General features: G+C 39.7%; 1 protein-coding gene across 1 annotated transcript; it reads right to left on the bottom strand.

The window, feature by feature from the left end:
* Positions 1 to 1,060: 1,060 nt before the first annotated feature.
* On the bottom strand, positions 1,061 to 25,375 carry LOC119890853 (solute carrier organic anion transporter family member 3A1-like). The gene is made up of 10 exons (XM_038702299.1): positions 25,217 to 25,375; positions 20,979 to 21,438; positions 7,949 to 8,047; positions 7,453 to 7,722; positions 7,105 to 7,269; positions 6,694 to 6,892; positions 5,874 to 6,009; positions 4,984 to 5,156; positions 3,791 to 3,855; positions 1,061 to 3,493 (listed from the first exon to the last, which is right to left on the bottom strand). Exons 1-10 carry the CDS (start codon positions 25,373 to 25,375, stop codon positions 3,117 to 3,119), a joined length of 2,103 nt encoding a protein of 700 aa, XP_038558227.1. The 3' UTR covers positions 1,061 to 3,116.
* Between the last annotated feature and the right edge of the window lie 627 nt (positions 25,376 to 26,002).

Here is a 26,002-nt window from a genome sequence, read left to right as displayed (position 1 = left end):
TCTAGACCCATATACAATATTTTATAGGCAATATGTTTTTGGGACACTTTTGTATGATATGGTAAAAGTAAGTGGAGGGATATCACAGAAAGGCTACATACAGCTGGAGGATCTGCTCTGAGCTCCAGCGTGTTGAGACAAAGTTCTCTGCAGGACATTACAAAACACTTCTATGGTGTCACTTTGGCACTTGTATGGCACTATTATATACACAGGAGTCAGCACTATGACACACGGGACGTTACAGTTATCAAAGACAGCACCGCCTATTGGGGGTTGCTGAGGAGGAGATGCCGGCCAGCTGGTAATCTTAGTGAACACCCTCCTCTCTGATAGAAGCTTCCTTTTTTAATTGTTTGTACATCTTAGCATAATGTCTGGCTGTCCTGAATGTCCTGCCAGGAGCCAGTCCTCCCATCAAGGAGGGAAACAGTTTCAAACACGTCCTAATCAGTGCCCCAAAAATTCTACCATTTTAGGAATTTAAGTCACACCGCAGTGCTTAAACTCGGTTTGGCATGGCTCTGTGTTGAATGTAGGTCCTTAGTAGATCTCCAACATCCTCTAACAACTCATCTGTTCTCCCCATTTGATATAATATTCTCTTTATTATTTATGATGCCGAAGCACCATCAATGTATAGTTTAAATCTAATACTGTTAGTTCATTGAAGTGCTAAACTAAATAAATCATCATTATACATTAAGTGTGGATCCAAAACCATGTCCACCACAAAAAAGTACTCATAAAACATGAGTGGCAGCATTAAAAGAAACTGAATCATGGAAGGGTTTTAAGTGGCTTTAACTAACTTAAAATAACATTTTAGGAAATATACTTACTTGCTTTCTTGCCAAGAGTTAGATAAGAAGATTGACAATATGCTCATGTTTGGATATATGACGCTACAATCAGCAGCTGGTTAGCTTAATTTAGCACAAAGATGGAAAACAAAAACAGCTATCCGGTAACAAAATCCACTTACGAGCACCTCTAAAGCTAACATATTAACAACTTATATATCTTGTTTTTTTTGGGGGGGGGGGGGGGGGTGCACAGGACCATATCTTGGCGGTGCACAGTGACTTCCTGGAGTAACCCCCCATCTGTTGCTTTTTACACTTTGGTTTTTGTGTGGATTACACAAACGAAATAAAACATGTTATTAACTGAGCTTTACAGGTCTTGATAGGTGGATTGTTTAACTTTTGGACAGATCCATGGCAGCTGTTTCCCCCTATTTCCAGTCTTTACGCTAAGCTAAGCTAAATGGCTCGACAAGAAAGAGAATACACATATTTCACAAAATGTACAACTACTCCTTTAACACCCAACATCAAAGGGATTATACATTTTGGAAATAAAATCTATGGTAAAGGTAAGTAGCTCAATAAAGGTCCACATTTTTGATGCAAAACATATTAAATACTTACAAAGTAAGCCAGAAAAAAAGAATATATTCTCTATATCAACTGGATATGTCAAAAATCAGAATCCTATAGAATTCCTAAAAAAATAAAAACCAATTTGAAAAAAACTATGTTTAGACAATCACTGCAGTGTGAGTGATTATGAGTCAGCTGAGGTTTGCTAAAAGTGGTCAACATCACAATGCAGTATGCATTATAAAGCTTTTCCGTGGTCTAAAATATAATTTGGAAGCCATTCGAGTTAAATATGTATTTAACCATTATCATGGCCACAAAACCACGGAGTCTGTGCATCTTAGTGACATACTGAATATTTCTTTTTTAATTACTGCATGCATTACCAACATGCTTTTAAATGAACTAATTCTGGCTGGACACTGTGCGTCATGCTATGCTGTGTCTCCTGACAGCTAGCCCACCACGATCATCATGTCTCACTTCCTTGACTTGGCGCTCTACTTAAATGCCTTCACACTCTCAGCATGTACGCTCCTGTGAGCTTTGCTGCTGTTACTGATTCTATTAGTGAAGGCCTCCTCCCCCACAGCCTCAGCCTGCTTTGGCACTACTACATACATGAACTCTGGAGAGTTTTATTTGCTATGTTCCCAGCTTGTTATTTATCATGTTGCTATGTATTCCATGCATTACTGCTGCAGGGGGCGTCCCCAAGAGTAGAATTACACCACCAAGTCAAACTGTATTTCTGTCTCCACTTGCCATTGACATGAGTCTACCTGGCAGAGTTATAATGGTGGTTCGGTCAAATCACTGGTTAGAGAGATTTGTGTAACTGAAATGTTACACGTTCAGACACTGAATTATCCTCATGTGTGTCTTGTCTAACCCTTCTATTATTCTCAAATAGAGGGATTACACCTATTCAAGGGGCTGTACTCTTATTTCTTGCTGTTGCTGATTTGTTGGTTTTCCTTGAGTGATGTGCCTACTAGGGCCCCTGTTGTCAATGCATCTCTCTCCAATGTATCGTTTCCCGTGTTTGTTATATTAAACTTGAGGGAACACATCAGTCAGTTTGTAAGTCTGTAGGGTTGCGTAGTAGTTATGACTGTATGTTCTGTATGTCTGGAAAAGTGCTCCAACCATGAGCCAATATATATGCATCATCTAATGATGAACAACCATGCTGTCATTCTTTCTATCTGACATCCGGACCTGAGAAGTACTTCCTTCTAAAGGAAAATAAACTGTCTAATAAAGCTTATGAATAACCAAAATTTCTGCTTGTCAATGAGTTCTGGTCTCGTAACATATCTAAATTTGCAATTTTAATTGAAATGTTGAACTAAAAAAGATCCTTTCAGGGGCATTCTGGTGGATTAGTGGTATGATGCATTATCTGCGGTGGCAGGGGACATTTGTTGCATGTCATTCCTCCTTTCTTTCCCCGTGTTTGCTGTCAATTTATATTCTGCTGTCAAATTTAGGAAAAACTGCCCCAAAACAACTGAAAGAAATGTACAAAAATGAGTGCAATGTGGATATAGAGTTTTTGGGAAACTCTTTGTTTTTTTCGTTATATCTGATGTTTTGTTTGCCAAGAAGATAAGACTTTTACTGAGAACGTTCTTCTAAACTGATATGACACCAACGGAACATCGCACATCAAATCAGTTGGAATTTAACAGCCTCAGCTCCAGTCTATAGTCCCAGTGCAGACCACCACTATAATACAGACTCCATGTTGTCACACAGCTCGTGGTCCTCCAGGTTGTATATGAACTTTGTCCTGTTGGCTGGGTTCTGGGTGATCTCCTTGCCCAGATTGTCTAGAGTCACATTAGAGGCAAAGAGTTCGGTGGGTGTGAGATAACCCTCGCTGTTCTTGATGTATTTCTTGTAGTTCTTTCTCAAACACTGCCACGTGGTGGTGTACAGGATGAAGGCTGAAGACTTGAGGACAATGGCGATGCTGACGTACAGATGCCTGTAGGCCACATTGTCGTACAGCATACAGGCTCCCTTCTCACCGCAGACAGTGCTCCAGAACAGACACGTGGAGTCGATACCCATGCCGAAGATTAGAGGGGGAGGGATGAAGCCTGGAGCAGGAGGGGAATGTGGACAGACAGCAGGTCAGGTCAAAAAGAATCCCACTTTGAGTTCAGGTTTCCTTTATATACACACAGACAGACCAATAAAGAGTCACCTGCCTCTTGAATTGTCTGTTTCCCTTTACATAAATGAAGACACTTCTACTATAAATTTCTCCAGAACAACTCACCAGAATGCAGGAAATGACCTTAACCCCCAGGACCTGTGTCCCCTCCAATATTGAAATGAAACTTACGCCCTTGCATGACAGTAAAGTATAAAAGTGAATATGTTCAATTCCTTACCTATCAGTCTCAGGAGCAAGAACAGGACTCCAAGGGCATAGGATTTAAGCTCTGGACTTACAGTTCTGAAAAAAAGACAGAAGTGGTGTGTACTGGTGAGCTCAATACTGAGTTTCATTCCCAGTGAGGTCAAACAAGTGGTAGACCCTGTGGTTAAAGGATAATTCAGATTTATCAAAACCTAGGTCTGATTTCTGCAGCTTTGGCCTACATTTCTTTCAGTTATGATTAACATTGTTCACACCACAAGTAGTTGCTGTTATCTGAGAACATGTCGACAATGCACCAAACAAGGTTGAAATCAAACACAACGAGAGTTACAGTGGATGAAACCATCATTATTATAGACATCACTTTCATATCTGCACAATTAATACAAAGCTAGAGTTTTCCAGTGTCCTTGCAAACTAACTGTGACGACGAGACTTGGTGCCCTGCCAACAAATACTCTTGCACATAACTCCCACGTAAACATGTCGTTTTTACACTTCTTTGTTTGCTCAAATTTCACAAACAAAATATAAAGTGTTAATTGTTAAGCTTTAGAGGTCCTGGTAGGTGGATTTAGTTATTTTTGGACAGAGCCAGGCTAGCTGTTTCAACCTGTTTCCAGTCTTATGCTAAGCTAAGCTAACCAGCAGCTGACTGAAGCTTGTATTTATTGGACAGACATGACAGTACTGACCTTCAAATCTAACTCTTGGCAAGGAAGCAATTAAGATTATTTCCCAAAATGTTTTTCTAAAAATCTGAATAATCCTCTGACTGCCCGTGTTCAATTCCCTGCTGCCTTCTTTTTAGCAATGTTGCCATGTTCCCAGATCACAGCAGTTAACTTGGTTAGTGCAATGCTTTTCAATCTGTAATAATAATGTACTTCTATTTAAATGTGGCCACTAATATTAGAATAAGTAATAAACCTGAAGCATTCTTTAATATGTAGAAAGATAGGCATTATTTACTATATCTGTGTAGAGTGGTATTCATATTCATGTGATCACCTGCAGCTCTGTACCCTACAATGTTCTTTGACAGGGTACGCAACATAATGTTACCCTGTGTGTCAGTATTATCTTTCTCTGTACCACAGATGACTGAAGTGACTCTGATTTCATCATTTTGCCTTTGATTAGCCATAAGTGTCAAGAGCTCCCTCTTGTGGGCAGTCTACGTATAGCAACAGGTCTCCTTACCTGATAAGGATGATGACAGAGGGTGTCTGGGCCATAGCTCCGATCATACTGCACACGCAGATAACACACAGAAAGGTGAGAAAGGCCTGCTGACAGCCTGGACTGGGACACTTTCCTGGTAAAGCCACCGCATCTTCACTGGTGCTGGATATACACGTACAGCTGGTCAGGTTCTGACACAAAGACGAGAAATTGAATCAAAATGTTGTTATCCCACTTTGAATATGTAGATCTAAAGCATGACCGCTGCACTGTATGTAAGTAAGTAAGTCAGTAAGATGTATTTATATAGCACCTTTCACAGGTAATAACTGTGCTTCACAATAAGGTGAGATACAATTTATTAAAATCTGAAAAAAATAGTAAAAACATAAATTAGATAGCCATAAAACTCTTGTCTAACTAGAAGCCTGTTTGAATAACATATAGTCTTCAGTTGCTTTTTATTATAGAATCAACAGAATTTAAACACACAGAAAGGGAGGCAATGCATTTCACAGCCAAGGTGCCACTGCTTGAAATGATCAATTGCCTTTGGTCTTAAAATGAGTGTCGGGAACCACTAATAGCCTCTGACCTGATGACCTAAGATGGGAGTATGAAGCTGTATCAAGTCAGAGATGTAAAGAGGAGCTTGTCTGTGCAAGGCTCTGAAAGTAAGGAGCAGTATTTTAAAATGAATTGTAAACTGGACTGGAAGCTACAACAGGTGTAGTGTGCACTCTTTTGCTAATGTGAATTAGAAGAGTTCTAAATAGACTGGAGACGGTAAAGCCTCTTCTTATTCAAACAAGTAAGTAAGTATGTTTTTTGTCCCTGTCATTTAGTTTTCTCCAGTGTCCAAGGTTAGTCATGATACATCTTGTTTCAGTGTTAACTTCTTCACTCACTGGTTTGGTGCAGCCTGCAAAGCAGGCTGAGAGGTAGGTGACTCCATTGGAACCACAGACAGGGCTCACTGATGCTGTGTAGCAGTTACAGTTATTGATGCACGCTGACTCAGGTCGCTGCCAGGACAGCAACGTCCTATGGAGGAGGTCAAAAGTCATGTTAGGTAGTATATGTATGGTGTTCACATCAAATGGAAATAAACACAACAACAATTGTCTCACTTTTGTATAATTTTGATGCTGCATGGACATTAATTTATAGATACATTTTTAAAGAATAAATCAGCAATTGATTACATATTGAACTCTATGGGCAGAATATTTAACCGTTGTACACTAATGGCACAATGTAATCAGTAAATTATTATGTAAAGTTTCAACCCATAGAGTACAGCACTTAAGCAATTTTCTCCCCTGTGGGCTTGTTATCTGTAATTTGAGACATCATATTAAAGATATGAAGAATTGCTGATATTTTACTGTTAATGCACAATTATGGTGAAGCTCAATAAATCAGCAACAAAAACCTCCCTGCTTGACATCTTGTCTTCCATAGTGACAAGAGTGGTCTTTTTTGGCTAACTTGAATGCTGAATGAAATATTAATGCAAACAAAACAACACACTTGCAATACATTGTATTGTTTGTGCATTTTCTTTTTTAACCACGTGAGAGCAGTTGCTTTTTTTTGTTGCATATTTTTTCTATTTAGCAGGTATGAAGTGTAAGCCATGCATAACTATCAACAACAAGACCCGTATAGTACTTTGGTCCTTGAAATCCTTGAAAAGACTCCTCATCAATAGGTTTCTCTGCTTACTCGTTGCTGTAGGCGACTGTAACCCCGGCGACAGGTCCGGTGTCACAGCCCAAGAAGAGAAAAGAGACGTAGCAGGCGGTGGACACCAGGTTGACAAGCATGGCCATGCGGACAGCGCCCAGGGCTGACAGGTTCAGCTTCTTCACCAGCAGCCCGCCAAGGAAGATACCCAGACAGGCACAGGGGATGGCCGTCATACCTGGGGAGGAAAACACAAGGATGCACAATGTTTCCAAAAATCTACGGACCTTTTTCTTAGTAGAGGTTTGCACTGCACAAGTGTTGTCATTATGCTTCTTACTTATTTTGGTTTGTTATAACTTTAACAGCCTGCCTGATGGTTTAATGGTAAAACACTTTGGGAACAAAAAAGGTTTGCCCTCTACTCAGACAAGATTATGGGACACCTACCTAGCAGCTGATTAGCTGAGGAGGTGGTAAGGTTGAACTGCTGCTCCAGGTATTTTCCCAGGAAGGCAGCAAAGCCAGCAACCACAGCGATCTCCATGCAGGCTGCCAGCGTGATGCAGCTGAACACCGGATTAGAGAGAAGGTGCCTGGTTACCCGGGGGATTACTGGGTCAATGGAGAAGAAAATGGAGACAAAGAGGATATGATTAGTGGTAGAACAGGTAGAGAGAGAGAAAAGAACAAAGAGAAGGGTTAGGAAGGACAGAGAAAAAGAAAATCATGATAATTTCTGAGCTTTAGCATTTACCAAATCTTTTTTCTCTTCAACTCTTTTTTGCTCCTCCTTACCTCTCAGATGCTCACAAACTGTGAGTCCGCTATTTATATCAAACCCGTGAATGGCCCCGTTGGGTTTAGAGCCCTGGTACTCCAGGTTCAGGGAAGAAGGCAGCATGGCCTGCTCACTCTCCCCCCCACTGTCCATGTCCTGCTCATCCAGCGCCTGGGGGAAGCCAAACATGAAGAGGGACGACACGAAGAGTAAGGCACTGCAGAGGAGGAAGCCGCCCCACCACGCCCCGATCCAGCGAGGGTCATCTGGGGTGATGTCCAGCTTACCTGGACAGGAGGTAGGGTGGATGTTGAATTGATGTTGCCACATGAATTGGATTTTAGTAAAAGTAAATTGCACCTGTTAATAATTTTTATATAATTATAGTATAGTATAGTATAGTATTGTGGTATTCCTCTATTGTGCAGTAAGGTAAATACAAATGTAACTATTGCATTGAACAAATGAACAATATTCAAGGCAGAATCTGAAGAAATGCAAATGCCAACTCACTGGTGTCGATGAAAACAGCATCAACATAGACTTTGGTACAGACAGAACCTAAGATGAAGCCACAGGCTGGGCCAAACACTAACGTTGAAAATAAAATACCTGCAAGACAGAGAGAAAGAGAGAATAGACAGCATTAAAGAGCCAGCCAGTTATAATGTAGTATGTTTTTTTTGTGACCAAATTTTTATTGGATTGCCTTTTTTCCCCTTTTTACATTCATTATGGAGGAGCCATCACACATGAAAAGCAAATAACTGAAATAATGTATTGATGCTGCAAAACACATGTACATCTGTTCACTAAGGTTATCACATATGCATTAAAAATGTACATACATTTATATTCACGCAGTGACATGGAATGTAATACAGAAAACATCAATGGTGTGAATAATACATATAAATAATAAATATACTAAAGCAAAGAACCCAATATAAGCACATTTTGACAGTACTGAGTTAATTTTAGGTTAGCTTAGCCGATACTGTGATAAGATAATTTAAAAAAACAAAATGAAAAATCCACCCACTGTCAATCAACTACAATCTAGAAACAAATAAGCAAAAGAATGAATACAGTAAGTGAATTTCACTTCATCTTTCAGCAGAGGGCAGCATTGTATCAAGACTGTAAAGTGGCTGCCCCTTTTATTAATTATGTGGTAACATGGAGCTTCCTACCGCAGAGAACCCTCCTGTTGTTAAACCAACTGTAATACTGAGAGCAAACTGTATTCTATTCAAGGAAAGATTAAGTATTGAATTAATGCCAAGGGACTAAATTTCTTCAGGTGTCTCCCAATGACAGATTTATTCACTGTCACTGTGATATGCAGCTCATAGGTTGCACAGCATAATTAAACCAAGACTATATCTAGTCTATCCAGGGGGGTCATAAATAATCAAGCAGGAAATGGGTTCTTAATGTTTAACCAGTGGGGAACCACTGATGCATTAGCACTGGTTGATTTGCTCTTAGATTTGCTCACAGCTGCCCTGCTTGCTGCTTTGGTTGAGAGGTTTCCAGTAAGCAGCGGCAGACTGTGTGTGGCAGTGGAACACAGTTATCCATGCTGGTGGCAAGTGGAACAATAGGCGTGACTGCTAAGAGCAGAGCCCAGAGCAGAGGAGGCTGCTCCCTACAGATAGAACGAGATGGCCAGTCAATTTTTCTGTGATGTAAGTAATGATTAGTGCTGTGGTTATCGCCTGTGATAAATCTGAGAGCAGAATGGCAGAAAGAAAACTTATTTCAGCCAGCCTTTTTGATTTCTGGTCGCCATTTGAAAACTTGTTTCAGCACAAATGTTTTATTAAGGATCATGTTTAAAGCACTCTGGGGTATTTTTAAATTCTAATTTAGTGGGTACACAGTTTATATTCGTTTTCAAAGGTGAATGTTGGAAAGGTGAATTACAGTTTTGTAAAGATTTCACGTTATCAATTAGGACTAAAAATCACTAGTACAAAACCAGATACCATATTGTCTAGTTTTCACTGGTGTTTTTCAATAAAACAGAGACACGCTAGCGGCCAATTAGCACTTAACACAAAGTACAGCTGAAGCTGATGGGAATGACATTGATCTCGTTTTGCAGGTATTTGGCCATAAAACAAAGAATGAGACAAATAAAAAAAACTGACATGATAATGGTGATTGTTATCGCAATTTATCCTCTGGGGGAAAATTAATGATCTTTACTAAATTTGGATATTTATCCAATGGTTTTTGAGATACTACCACCAAAGCCCCACCGCTACTTGGCATGGCTAAAAAGGTATAGTATGTACATCTCGTAATTGAGTAGCCTAATATGACTAAATCTGAAAAAGACCACAATTAAAAACCTTGGCAAGTGTAAGGTAAGAGTGTGACTCAGTGTTTTTTGTTGTTTAGCGTGAACGTAATATAATTTAAAACAGAGTACTTTAATCATTGGTACTGAGTTCAGGACAATGGTGTTCTCACAGAATATCAGTAGTAGATACAAACACAAACCATACAGAGCAGGGCAAAAATACAAATCTTTAAAAAAGCATTATTATTTAAAAAAAACATTTCATTCCCATTAAGCTTTGCTGTACTAACATACACTAACTGTGACAAATGAATGTGGTACACTCGGACCTATCTCTCTGCCTTTGTCTGACTTTCTCTGTCAGCTAGATACATTATGTTCATTTCAGCACAGTCACTGATGCCAGCTGGGCTGAATTCAGGTGATAGAGGAGGTCTGGGGTTACACCAGGGCCATCTCCAACCAATGAACAACCTCCCATCTCCAAATCTGCCTTCCACTAGGATCAAACACAGGACAACACAACTAATCTATAATGTATGTGATGCAGGGAGGCTGGCAAATACACACACACAAATGAAAACGGCAGTGAACCTGCGGAAAATGTTGGATCCCAGCCAGTCTTTCCACAATACATAAAAGCTCCACATTCTCTAAAGACCACTGTGGGAACACACAGCTTTATTGTGTCCAGTATACATAACAAAAAGATAAGAGCCTGGAGTGGCCTTCAAAGTGAAACAGCTGATGAGAACAGCAGCAATAAGCACGATGACGGAGCATTACTGTAAAGCTTTGCTATACCATGAGAAAAGACAGTGAGCTCATAATCCTATAGCAACAGCTGCTAGACTCCCATCAGGAGAAGCATTCAAGACTGATGCCAGTCTGTTGTTTGGACTCAACAGTAGATCTACAGTAGATCTAAAGCCCATTCCTTGGAGAGGGCTTTAGAGGCTCATAGCAGTAAAGGAATGTGTGTAGGGAGGTACTGGTGCTTTAACCATATGGTACAACCTTTGGCTACTGCATAGTAACAACAATATACAGTATCTGAATCTTGTAAAATGTATTTTTGCTGAAAGAAAGATTGATTTGGATGGGGGGACTGTTGAAATAAAAGTTGCTGCATTGTAGTTTGACAAAGCAGAAAACCACTGCAACAATTTCGGAATTATGATGTGCATGCATTTCTAAATACATTAATTATAAAAATCAATGCGTCTGAGGTTAATTTTCAAAGGATTGGTTTAATCCTTTTTGATTGCTCATTAGAGGCAGAATGTAAATCCTTCTGGAGTTATTGACTTTGCAATGATTCCAGTTCTGCCTCAGCGTATGGGGACGAAAGCTGCAGATGCTTTCAGTGGTGTCTTCAGTTGAGTTACAGCGCAGCAGCACATATCTTCGGAACATGCAATCAGCAGAATAAGGCACAGGGAAATGGTCGCAACTTTAAAACTAGCCTTTGTGTGAGATCCTGAAAAAGCTTATTTACTCCCACTTAGGTAGAAAAATAGCAACACACATGCAGAAAGTTGGGAATAGTATGCCTGAATATCTCTAAAACAGTATCAACTACAGTTTGCATTTTGGAAAAAATAAACATGATTACATTAAGTTCATCATTAAATAACTCTTGTTTAGTCTGTAAAATTTATTCAAGGAATTGACTCCCATATGTTTCTAAACTACCTCCATCAGTTAAAACATAGTGCTATCAGTCAGTTTCAAAATGAATTGTTTCTCCAAACAGTTGTGATCTTATTTTTAGCATGTGTGGAATTTGAATGTTTGTGCTGTTGCAAATTAAATAGATTTTGATTAATTTTAGTTTTTTAAAACCTGTACTTTTTTTTCCCACAATGATTTTTAGCTAAAATCATCATAGCCAACATAATACAAGAAAAATGGGGAGAGAAAACTGTTGGTTAATGATGGGGAATTAATTCTGACACCCACCTCAAAAACACACTGTAGGCTGTTGTAGCAGTACATGCTTTGCCCAGGGGATGCTTTGCACTATAAAATATTTCCATATACACTTGTTTCTTTCACACTTATAACTTTGTGTCACATAAACCTAGATGACTGAAACTAACTGTAAGAGAAATATATATTTCACAGGTTTATTTATTAAAGTACAGACACTTTAGGACATGTAAGAGATTTATAGATTACTTAGATATTCTTGTAAAACTCTGGCAGCTTATCTGACCCAGCCAACTGGAAATGGCAGGTAGAGACACTCCACTTAAGCTTAGAGCTTTTAGAGGATTTGACTACATACATGCATTAGGTCTGCAACTTTTTTTCTATAACACTAGTATTACTGTTAAACATTAAATGTACTGAATGTATTACTTTTAAAGTAAAAAAATATGTCAAGCCAACTGCTTGCTAGATATCAAACTATGCTGACTCATTGGATAGTCTTTTATGGAGTTAATGAGATGTGAATAATGCCAGGGAGAACTTTTAACACGGTTTAAAATGGTGGGTCAGCTTTGTGGGGAGTCCACTGTGACAGGTCACATCATACATTTTTGGTTAGATGCCTGAAATAAGGTCTGTGGCACGAGGTTAAGAGATGTTCACGTTGTATGCTACAACATAAAATGTGTCAGTAAAAACCTTATGAATTTTGGAGCATTTAGTTGCAAACAAGTGGCTAAATGAGACTACAAATGTTGTCAGGGACATTTAAGTTAGGGTAGGTAATGTATTTCAGAAGCGTTTAATGTTATAGTTGTTGAAATGAAGCATGAAGGAACCTTCTTCTCGCTGTCTGAAAGATAATCATGCCAATTCTTCATTTACTTATTTTCTAATTTGCTCAATTTTCCCCCTCGGGATCAATGAAGTTTCATCTTTTCTTACCTAATTTATTCATTGACCTAAAAGTACTAGATTTAAATATACAAGAGTCTATAAATACGGCCTATAAAACACAACCATGTATATGTTTTAAATTATAGAACGTACAGTAATCTCTCCCCAGGGAGCTAAAACCCTCAAATTCATTGAAGAAATACTGAGGACATGACATCTGTGTCATCAGTTGGTACCTACAGCCCTGATTGCAAATTATTATAGAGTTCTAATCTACTGAAGACTCGCATAGATATAAAACCAGGAATGTAATAAAGGGAAGTTCAGTTACCCACTTTTACTACAACAAGCAGTACCAAACTGGTTTGTATAGTGTTCATTTGAAATGAGAATATAAATTATCAGTGGTCACCTGGTCATTTTTATTGTTAATATTGTTACATTTGGTCGAATAAAAACAAAAGTGATAAAAATCAGCCAAACATGCAGGTAATCACCGGTGTCCTGCACCCAGCTGTAATGAATGTAGCAGAGGCAAGGTCACACTGTATGAGACGGGGATCCTATACCTGGTCACACTGCCAGCGCATGAATAATTTCTCACTCAGACTCACATTATGGCACAGTTCAATCACTGGCACTTTGTAACTTGGCAAAGGTACCCCTGAAAGGTGCACATATAAAACAACCTGGGCCCGTCTGAGCAGACAGTGTGTGCTAAGTCAGCATCCATTCCTTCCTCTTCTGTCCTACAGTGGAAGAGTAATAACTCTACTGGAGTAAAAACATTTTGCTGCAGTGGACTCTCAACTTGCAGCATCACAGCGCTTCATTACACGCATTACAGCAATGAATAGAAGCTAAGATATGAGGCAGGAAGAGAGAAGCTGAGCCAGCGGCTGCAGAGCTGGATCACTCGGGCTCTGATGGCTCTTTTACTTTACTGCACTGTTCTGTTCTATCGGTTACTGTACTTACTTACTCTCCTTTACTGTACTATGCTGTATTGTTGCTGCCATTTAGCACTCTGATACAGACCTAAAACATTCCTGTTGGTGTTGGTCTTAAAATAAAGCATTGCACAAAATAAACCTGAAGATGACCTTGGTGGAAAAGTTCTCCAAAGACATCACCAAAGTTATCAACAGTTTATCCCGAGGGGAACTTGAATGTGTCCACCAAATGTCAAAGCAGTCTAACAGTTGTTGAACTCTTGACTCAAAAATACAAATGTAAAGCTCATAGTGGTGCAAGGGGAAAAGTCAGGATTGCCATAAACAATAGGATTCTGTCATGGCAATCGGGACCAAAGAGGTGGACTGACTGACAGGCCATCCCTTGCGGCATGCTGCTAAACATTAGTGTTTTTTTGTAAAGACTGATTTTAAACAGAAAAATGGGAATGCATGGAAACTGGAGTCATCTGAGTACCTTACTGACTCTATACACTGTAGTGGTGCTCACATTGACCTTACTGCATACTATATTTCAAAATAAGATTTACATATTCCATTAGCAAGATACAAACATTTACACAGCACCACATACTGAACCTCATTAGGACGTAAAGCAGAAACTATTTGGGGCTACATTATTGTAAAAAGCCCAGAGCATGAATACTCTAATTGAATAGCTGCTTTTCTGTTAGAGGGTCTGTGAGCAATACAGTAGATAGGAGGGTTAGTTGCCTTCGCCCTAGGGTATCAGTCAAGCAGCAGACAGCAATCAATAATCCAATTACAGTCCAGCTCGGACATCATACTGTAGTCAACAGAGCACAGGAGCGGGTTAGTCTTTCTGTCGGAAACCATCTTCTTATCCGATCAGGAATGTATCACAGCTGATAATATAAGCCACGGGTCAAGAAATATTAAATAGACCTAGACATACTGTAACTTTAATGTGGATATATAGGCTACTGTATGCACACACACACACACACACACACACACACAGACACACACACACACACACACACACACACACACACACTATGTGCATGCTATCATGCTAAACTAAGATGTTTAACAGCATAAACACAATATCTGCAAGGTAACATTGTCATTGTGCTTATGTTAACATGCTGACTTTAGCATTTTTGCTCAAAGGAGAAACCGCTGCTGTGCCTGGTTAAAGCCTCACAAAGAGACTCCAGCCTAGATGTCTGGACTCTGGACACTTTTCATCACACAGATCCCACTCTTTATTGCTTGTGCTGCAGTGTATCACTGCTGCATTACTCCAAATTTTGAATCTGTTTTTGTTCTCCTCTCATCTGCCAGAAGGCACACTGATCTGAAGGCCAGCTAAGTGGAAAAACAGTAACTACAGGAGAGGTGCATGCTGGGGGAGTTGTGCCATGACAACTGGGAAGTGTTTCCTGGTTTTGTCTTGAGTTTCCCCAGTGTACTAAATCTCTTTTTCAGGCAGTATTGATCCATATGGGGTGAAGATGTGGCCACAACAGAGCAGCCTCTCCTTCCATCATCAGGTTTGTTTGCGAGCCTGTGGAGAGCTGCTGCTTTAATATTTAATCACTTGGTTAGATGTTTGCTAAACAACTCCTAACTGCTTCTCTGTCACGATCCATTATTCAGGGGTTTTCTTACAATGTTACTGTGTCTTCACACGTCAAGCTTGTCGAACAACGCCACCGCCTTGAAAAGGAAGCAGCAGATAAGCAGCACACAACACATACGCGCTGTATAAAAGAGCGGGCTAAATGCAATTACTGAGCCACAACAGACAACGCAGCAGTCACACTGTTGGAGGTAACCAATGCAATCACTATGCCTGGATTGTCAAAAAATGCGAGATTGTTAATAGATCCATTATTCTTTTCTCTTGCGTTCTTTTGCGTGTCAAAGGAAGAAGCTTGGGGGATGTTACAAAGAACACTGTACCTTATAGACTAAGACATAAAACAGTGACCATGATAAATCAGAGTCAATATTTGTGACCAAAACACAATGTATAGAAAATTCTAAACTAACTGACGAATGAAGAATGGGAAAAGAGCAACAAATAATTGCTGGATTGCTGTTAAGAGACGTCCTTGGTTGCCTGTCTGGACTGTCAGATCCACTCTGTCACAGAGCTAACATGAACAGACAAACACAATCAGATTCATGCTTACAGGCAGTTCTGACTCTTAGAAGTCCGACTGAAATCACAATTAGTCATGCTCTTTTGTTGTGAAAATCATGCCACAGTACTTTAAAATTGTAAATATTTGGCAACGTCGGTCAGTCACAATTTGATGAATTGGCATGACGAATCCTCCAGAGTTTGGGGATCGATTTATCTCAGTGAGGGTGACAACTGTTGCATGGGTTGCCATTAAAATTTGTTCAGGTGTACATGTTCCCCTCGGGATGAATTTTAGTAACTTTGGAGATCCACTTACTTTAATTTTCAATTAGTCCAGTACTAATTGACTGAATACCTGCATTGTTGTTGGTTGATGCTAGTTCACAAATATGAGCATGCTTACATACTAAACTAAGGTGGTGAACATGGTAGGCTAAACAATATACGTGCTAAACACCAGCATGTTAGCATTATCACTGTGAGCATATTAGTATGCTGATGTTGTTGTGCTGATGGTTTAACACATATCACACATTATAACGGGGCAATGTTGGACTAGCGCATTAAATTCAGTAAAGTGCAGAGAACACTTTAAAATCTTCTAAAATTATAGCAAAAAAATATAAAGTGTAGTGTCTTACATCAGACATCTGGCATGACTTGGCCTCTAGCCAAGCAGGGGTAGGGTGGGTTGTTGGGTGCTGTGCTAGCCTTGTTTGCCCCCGCCTCCCACCTCCTCCACTCTGAGTACTGCTGGCAGAGACTGTACAGATCAAAGCATGCTCAGAACAAACCGCAGGCCTTCTCACCCTGCAGGTCTGCACTGAAACGCAAGCAGGGACAACGCAACTAGCCAAAGACAAGAAGAGAAGCCTGTAAAGAGGAGCAACTAGCCACATGGTAGCCAACAATACTGTATTTTTTATTTTCCTTTAGTGCCTTTTATTTATCCCATAAGGGCAAACTGATGAATCCACAAGAAGAGGAACTTCAGCACAAGAACTTTTACAGAATAACATAAACAACAGTTGTGCTTTGGCTTATTGCTACATCAGCTCTGTAAGGTTTAATGTGATGGTGATTTAGTATATATTACCATATAATAACTGAATGTCATATCCAGCTGTAAAATATCCCAATAAGTAGAGATGCAGGGATATGCAATTTCTGGGTCGATAACATGAACTGATAATTATTGATTCAATACCATTACCATTATTCTTGCATTTGCAAAAATGTGAATAGCACAATATAGGATAGATTTTTAGATTGACCAGTGTACTTTCTCACTGTCAGTGCAATCTTTCTAAATAAACTGCAGCCAACCCACCACAGTTGCATGTTACTTGCAAAGTTTGGCAGTCTGACATGCTGACAAGCATCTATCAGTCTGTCACATGGTATTACTTGCTTTTACTGTTTCCATTCATAGAAGAATCACAGCTTTTGTAAGAAATACACATATCAGATTTAATTATTGTCTGAAATCCTATTCTCAAAACAATTACAACAATTAAATGTTTACATATACATTCCTTATTTTATTAATAATGGGGTGTTTTTTTCATTTGTCCTTTGTTTCATTCTCTCCATCTCCCCAGATGGAGTTCTGCTGCTAGCAGGTCGCTGAGCGGTGAGAGCAGGAATGGCACATACTGTAGCCTCAGTGCCTGTCTCTGTACTGTTGCCTAGGCAACTTTGGCAGACAAGCTGTAATGTGTGTTATGTCGATCTCTTGGTTTCTGCTGCAAGTATAACTGCAGTCCTCTGCTGCTGGCCACTGAACATTTCCTGAAGTGTGGAATAAAGTGCATTGCTCAAGGGCACGTATGTGAGAGAAGGCAGGATCAGACCTGCCATTCCCCTGTCAATGACAATACAGGGAATATAGGATATTAAATTGTTAGAAAACAATCTTCTGTTCACTAGACTGCTTCTCTAACGTCTCACATCTAACAGTGACCCAAAAATCTGCACCTTTTCTACAAATTAGCTGTTTCAAAACATCACTTGTGAGATGGAAGATAATTTGGGTGCTACAACAAAATCAAGGAATGTAGTATTAAGGTTCTCATTTATTGTTGCGTAATAGATAAGATATGGCATACATTAGCTACTACACACAGCAACATAGTAGTGAATGACACCATTCAAAAAAGAAGAGCATACAAGTATTGATGGACTTGTGCATCCCCCTCCACATAACTAACATGTTCAATAGTCAGGGATATTTCCATCCACTGACCAAACTCATTATCTGGGTAGGATAAAACTAAGTCTATACTGCATAGTGCAGTATCACAGAAACATGTTTCTGGACCTGTCTCATGTCCTAAAATTGCATAGAGTATTTAACTATTTTTTAATAACAAGAAATACAATTGTGTGCACTGGAAGTTGAAGTTACAATGTATTTATTTTCTGTCAGCAAAACATGTTAATTGCAGTGATACCAAAGGGCCCTGTTTATTTATTCTAGCTATTAAATATATTCTTATTTTTATCTTATCATAGGTGTCATTTACACTGGGGACGCTGGGGACATGTCCCCACCACTTTTTGAAATGGCTGATTTGTCCTCACCACTTTTTTATTAAGTATTATTTGTTATACTTCTATTGAAATATAGCTTGCAGATAAATATCAAATGAAAATGCCTTTAGAAAGGTTTATTTGCACATTAAGAAAACATGCAATGCCATTAAAATATGGCAGAAACAAATGTGCATTGTCCAAAAAAACTTCTTTGTTGCCAAGTTTTCTGTTCTCCCCCTTTGAACATGCCAAAAGAGGAGGGAAGACTAAATCATGTCTACATATGTGTTGCCTCAGCAGGGATGAAATTACATGAGAAAAGTTGATCTACAGGAGAAACAGATCTGAAAGCATCACAGAATGCCTGAGAGCTGCACTGCATTATATTATATTATTTTATGTATTTTGAAATGTCACCTGTCAACTTAATTTTGTGTTTCATAAATAAAATTTCATTAACATTAACAATTCGCATTTCCACCATAAATTCGGTACAGAAACTTTCACCTGAATGCAGGTAAAGAAGTGTTTAAAGATCAAACTTTCCTGTGAGAGGTCCAACCAGATCCCCCTATGTCCCCAACACTTTTCAACACTAAGTGACACCCTTCATCTGGATAGAAAACAATGAACAAACTACAGGGTCAACAAACCTCAGTCTGTGACTTAGACTGACTAAACATGACAATGGCAAAAGGACACACACATGCACAAACACACACACACTGACACTGCATGACATACAGTAGGTCTTGATGTGAGCTAGAGGAGAGGAGAGGCAGGCTAAACAGAAAGTTGTAGATTTCTATTATTTGGTTCCAGTGTACCAAAACTACTGACCACAATAGCCACTTCATCATCCGGATGAGACCGGGCAGGAGGTTACTTTGCATCATTTCAGTCACCCTTCCTCTTTTAAACAACGTTCAGTTTGTTTAGAAGTAAACGGAAATAAATTAGTTGACAGGTGATCTATGAGAAGTCGACTGTGGTAAGACCAGCAGTTAGCTTAGAGAGTACAGATATATCAATTATACTACTTGGGATTAAGATGATAATCCACACTGATCCTGTGAGGATACTGCAACACCTTCAGAGCTGGTAGGCATTCAGAATTCAGATTCAGATTCATAGGCAGAGATGCTTGCTGGCATGAAGCCTTAGTCAGTGTCAATATTATTACATTAAGAGGTATATGTCTAAAATGTGAGATGCCTTATTTTCAAAAGAAATTCTTACTTTATATTTTTTTCACCTTCTGGGCATTCATGCACACTGACATAGGAACTGAAGTTGTTTTATTGTTGTACACTTTTGATTTATTCAATTTCTGTAATGATCTTTTGTATACTCTGGTGTCTATTTCCATTTGTTGTGATTTGATTGTGACGCCTTCTGTATCTATACATTGCACTGCGCATTAACTAAAGCCTAAAACCCGCCTTACCTCCCAACAACTGCTTTCTTTAACCTACTTTGCTGCATGTGCACCTGTCATTAACCATTTGTCTAACTAATCATGACTAAATATGATTCAGAGGAGATTATATGTATTAGTAATAAGATTTTGTTTACTGTAATATGGTAATCTTATCATTTTAAAATGAGCCTCGGTGTTCATAGATAGTAGAGCTGATCATTTAGTGCACACGTGAATGATTAATGTCATAGGTCATGTTTCACTTGCACCAACATAATCACCCCATTTACTTATACTGATATAGATATTATGATTGTTCAGATTTTATTATGCCATAAGCCTTTGTTTTTTATTACTTCCAGTTAACTGCAACAGCCAAATGCAAGAGCGTGAAGAATCAAGCTGTTGCTAGTTGTTGTTTAGTTCAGGAATCAAGGAAATGTTTTTTATGCTTTTTATTGCTACAGCGGGACTGGCTCTAAATCATCTTCTTCATTAATTATTAGCTGTAAATTTTAGCTTAGCCAGAGCCAGTGTTGTGGTTGTAAATATTATTTTCATCTATCATTTCTTTCACTCCATCCATAGACTCCATCTTCTGGTGTAGAAGAACAGACATCTGGCGTCATCGAGTGCACTGGCATTTGCACCCAGTGCCATCAACAGCCGTTGATAACATGCCAAATCTAATTTCAGTAACAGTATATTAGAACCATATAAGTGGCTCAGGCATAAAACTAAAGAGACCATTCCTTCCAAAAATATGTACATCAACCGTCACGTTGTCCTGTCAAAGATCCCAGATGGGAAGGACAACACTAAGGTATGTACAACAGGCCACTACCAGTGCCAGGTTTGGGGTTTCATTAAATGAATTGTATATGTGGAAATTATCATTATTAATCACTTTCTTGATTTTAGCTGATTCCTTCTGGTAGGTTCAAGGATTTGTAGTCACTTTGTAGCTAGTCCAAGTGTTTGCTGTTCAAATGCACATGATTAAAGAAATAGTTTGACATTTTGGGTAAGAGTTAGACGAGAGAAATTTGATACAACTCTCATGTCCACGCCATAGAAGCCAGTGAAGCTCAATGTGGGAAGATCCTAGCGGCTCTGGCTGTTGCCATCTTGGCAGTGTCTGACTCTGGCTAATCCAAAAATGAGAGGTGGAGCTCAGGCGGGCCAAATGAAGCCTGGTTGCTGAACCACCTAGCAGCTAGCCACCTGAGAAGGCACCCACCTGTCACTCACTGGGTGAGTTCTATATTTACAGGGAGTTATGTGCAGGAGCTGGTGATAAGACTTGACTATCAGCTTATATGTTTCACTCGTTCTCAGTGCTCAGTGCTACTCACCTATGTACAGCGAGGAGTCCTTCCTGTGAACATGGTCATCGATGTACGACACTCCCAGAGGCTGGACAGGTGTGGCTCCAATGCCCAGCAGAACCTGGGCTCCAATCAGCAGAAGGTACATCATGTTGGTGTTGGCCCTGTTGCCACATTTAAACCCAGAGTCTCGGTTTTCTGACCTGGAGGTGTTAGAGCAGACATCTCTGCCATCCTCAGCGTGCCACGAGTCCCCGGCCTCATACTCGTACTGATGAGTCAGGAACTCTGGCAGGGCTGACAGTAATGCCCCCAACGCCATGACAATCCCGCCGCAGCCAATAAGGCGGGGTCTGTGGGCCTTGGCGCCAAAGTAGCTGACAAACAGGATGAGGGCCAGGTTGCCAATTTCGAAGCTGCTGGCAATGACGCCCACATCGGCACTCTGGAGGTTGAAACGTCTCTCCAGAGTGGTCAGAACACTTACCTGACAGAGAGAGAGAGAATTAGGGAGAAAGAGAAAGCAAGTTTTATACAGTGTTTTTACAACTAGTAGCCACTTAAGACTGTATCAACCTGTCAGAAGTACACATTTTATACATTTAAAAAATATTGTGTAATATAATGAGGCAGGGCACTGAGATTAATTTCTTCAGCTATTCAGTAAAAGCAGGTATGAAAGAGCCATCTGCCACAAGAAATCAACAACAGCAACCTGTTGACGACACACAGCAGTTGAGCTGCTTCCAACATCTTCATCACCACACTCCTCCTCCTTTATCCAAAACAACCCTGAGGCTAGCCAGATGCCATCCTGGGAAAAGGTGCATGTGTGTGCTTTAGGCATAAACCTAATGCAGCTGTTCTAATTATGAAACTGACACAAACACATTGTAGCAGCTGTGTAAGTATGAAGTGCTCCATCAAATGTATGCTGGATCATCAACAGGACTGACGATAAAAGGTTGGCCAGGTATTATTTTAAACTTTTATTAATAATTCATCCACAGCAAAAGGTACAGCATAAGCCTGGAGACTTCTTGAAGCAATTCCAGATAAAAAGGAGAATGCAGCCATGACTATGCAAGTGAAATGAGATGGATCACGTATAATATCCATTCATCTTTTCTCTATATTCCTTATCCCATTTATCCTGTCACACTAAATTGCTGCAACCAGCGACCATTTTCATGAATGATTAATCTGCCTATTAATTGATGAATTGTTTAGTGTATAAAATGTTGAGAAAAATCATAATATCCTAAAGATGACAACTTGAATATTCCCCCTGAGGATATTCAATTTACTATCACATAAAACAACCAAAAGCTTAAAATCCAAACAATTGAGAGGTTGGAACTAAGCAATGTTTAGCATTTATAGTTGAAACAATGAATCAAAACAGTTGATAACAAATAGTTTGTTTGTCTATCTTATGTTCTTGTCCTCCAAAAGAGGATGAACTATCTGTAATGCTTCACTCTTATAAGTGCAAGTGCAGTTGTTACTTTTTACTTTGTGTAGGTCATCACTCTGATGAACAGCTTATTTCTGACTCACAGTGTTAGGAACAATTTCTGTGCAATAACCCAGTAACTCTGTCTCTAATCAGCCACCTGTTCACTGGTTACCACTTATTATTTATTCATCATTCTCTATTTCAGTGCTTTTTATACTATTCATACAGTTATATTGTCATATTGTATATACCATATACCAAATCCAGCTACCTCAAGTACATAACAACTGCACATAATGCTTATTTATTCCAGCATCCTTTGCACTATGATCCATCGCACTGCGTACATGAGTACATGGATGTATATGTACCAGTATATCTCATCCACCCCGAAATGTACATAATAATGATAGTAATAATTTTACTCCTGCATCCTTTGCACTCTGGTCACTGCACTATTTGTCAATCTGTCTATATTGTGCTTGTTAATAGTGTGTATATTTGTGTTCTCGATTTTATTTCTCGATTTTATTATTGTGTTATTGTATTATTGTCTGAGTAAGCACAGTGTGAGCACTGTACAATCCTGAGTCAAATTCCTTATATGTGTACACAACCCTGGCAAATGAAGCTGATTCTGAATTTAAAATTTGTTACATATTGACATGTAAATGTCTATCTTGTATGTTTCTTGTGGTTGTCATCTGTAACCTTTTTTAAGCTGCTGTCTCCCTTGTAAAAGAGATCACTGATGTCAACGGGTCTTACCTGGTTAAATATGGGTTAAATAAAATAATTACATAAAACTTTGTGCACTGTTTACTAGAATTATTACAAAGTTGTAATTCACAGTTCCCTGACATTATAAGCTGTGAGGACACAGTTCAGAGGTGACAGAATCTAAACAACAGGGTTAAGATTTACTCTTGTGGCCGTAGAAGATTTATGTATGGCTTCATTCACTGAGAACTGATGGACATGTACATAGTACATGTTTAACATTCCGTATTGAGACATTTTAGTCCAATCCACTTCAGTGTTTACAGACAGTTCAAATTGTTGTAGAGCTTTAGAAAATGGAGAAAAGAGAAAATCTGCCCATTTCAGTCTGATGAATGTATACTAAGCTATGGAAGGCGGTTATGCAAGTGCTGCTGTACTGACAGATCTTCAGTCATTATAGCTTGTCTTCTTCAAAAGTTTCACTGTGATTTATTTGTAAAACAAAATAATGTGCTACTGAAAAAAAGAGGAGAAAATAAAGGCACACTGTGAACCAAGAAAGTGGCTGAATTATAGAGACAGACAACAAAGAATGATGAAAAACAACATTTTATACAGGAGAGGATAGGCAGTGCTTCCACAGTGCTTTTGTCTGCAGCGGAATTTGCTAAACGTGCACTTATGGTTTGGGATGCTGGTTAAAAGGACGTTCCACTGCAGTCTTCAAGGTAAATACTAATGGATTTATATTTGTTACTGGTGCAAAACCCATTAAAATCAACTCGTTTTTATGCCAAGTTGCAGTCTTCACACATGTGGAAGACGTTTTTTTTTAAGGCAAGTTCAAGCATCTTTTTCTGAACAAGGTCTCTTTTTCAACATCTCTATTTGACAACGTACAGGTTAGATTCTGGAGATTAGCTCAGGTCCTTACACAGATTATTTCCATATAATTTTTGGCCTTTTGTTGTTTTTCTCACCTGAACCAGCACGCCAAGGCTGCACCAATAGAAAAGCCACATGTAATGAGAGTCAAGCCACTGACATTATGACTGTGAATGAAGATGACTTGGACAGTTAATTGTTCTCCCCCCAACCTGCATGTGCAGTTATTTATAGTATCAAGACTGTGCTGACACCTATCAGGGGAATTGGCTTTAATTAGGCAAATAATAGACCTGATTAAAGTGGCATCATATTTATACTGATTTACAGTAAGTGGTTGAGCCATCTCTGACTAATGTAGGTAGACATCACCACACACAAATACATTAGAAACTGCTGTGGTTGGCTTTAGACACACCATAAACAGATATGAATACATTAGGTGTTAGGGAAGATACTTCACTTTCACCTCTGCATCAGTGATGGTGCCTGAAATCTTTGCAATTTAAGAGAAAAGTTGCATTTTCTTTTGGCTCCTAAAATCATTTTACCTTTACCGTTATGTGTTCATCTACTGAATAGAGCGTAGCACTTTGACATCCATCTAAGGATATCAATGCATAAAATAACACCTTATTTTTAAGTGACATTGAAGTGTAAATTCGTTAAAAGTGAAAGGAAGCTTTTCCGATAATGAAATTTACGCTATGTCGCTTCTGTTGTGGCGATCACGTCATCTCCTAGGCCTAGGCTATATCCGCCAGTGTCAAAGGCCCCCTGCATTACTGATGCATAATGAAGAAGAACCGGCAGGTGGGATGGAGCTCCTGACCAGTGTTTCGTAACCTGCTCTCCAACAGACCATCCATATACGCATATAAAATTCACCAACAACAACGTGGAGTCTGCGGCCGCTGTGACGCGCTTTGTGTCATGCAGATGGTGCATAGGCCTGATGGATAATACGCAGCAAGTCATCAATCAGTGAAAGCACCGCGTCCCGTGGTTACTGGAGGGTGTGATTATTCTGATGTGATCAGAATAATATGATTATTAACCGTATCGTTACTCACTGTCTGTCTGTGCCGGTTTGAAGGGCGCTGCGTTAACCCGATGTTACCTGAGATAAAGCCTACTGAGATACGACGTTCCTTCAGACCAACCTTGTGTCTGTGCTGTCTGTTCTGTAGAAACTCACCAGATAGGCGCCCACTGTGCCCTGTGCCAACATGAGCGCACATTCCGACACCAGGAAAATCTTAATGTTGGAAAAACACGAGGTCTTCTTCTGGTTGTCATCCTGCTCCGGGTCGTCGGTGCTGCTCCGCTCTGTGCAGATCTGGTTTTTAACCTGCATCCTTCGGCTCAGGCTCCGGTCGGGTTGGACGGCATGAAACTGAAGGGGTCCGGTCCGGCGGAGGGCATCTGGTTATAATGACGAAGTGCACTGCAGAAGAAGTGCGAATCTCTTGTCAGGAGCCCGTCTAGGCTAGAATATACAGCGAGAAATACTGCTGTCCACTCAGCGTTACGCACAGTCCGTCAGCGACCTCTCTTCACCGCCTGTCCAGCCAGTGCGTATCGGCTAATACGTAGGCTACGCATGTAGCCTATATATGACGGCTTCTGAAATCCGACGTGGAACTACAAGACTCTGTTTTCCCACATCCGGGATGTGACATCTCCACTCACGACCGGTACCGACTGGATTTGGTTTCTCAGCCCGGTTCCGAGCCGCAGTTCTGCGTCCTTCAGGCGGGTGTTATTGATGCTCCTCCTCCCCCTCCTCCCATCTATAGGCCTAGACCAAATCACAGTGAGGGAGGTGTAATCTCTCTGTGTTTCTCTCTGTTCTAAACCCTTCTCCCTCAATGTGTTTCCCTACATCATCACTTTACCTTTGCAGCTTAATCATAGCCACAAAAAAATGCAACATTTCATCAGGGCACTCTCTGAAAGATCCCTATAACACACACACTCACAG

Source organism: Micropterus salmoides, unplaced genomic scaffold (assembly GCF_014851395.1).
Source record: "Micropterus salmoides isolate LMB-PRFRI ecotype aquatic unplaced genomic scaffold, ASM1485139v1 Ms_hic_scaffold_6, whole genome shotgun sequence".
Lineage (NCBI taxonomy): Eukaryota > Metazoa > Chordata > Actinopteri > Centrarchiformes > Centrarchidae > Micropterus > Micropterus salmoides.
The sequence above is the reverse complement of the archived record's forward strand: the minus strand, read 5'-3'. Positions and strand labels throughout refer to the sequence as shown.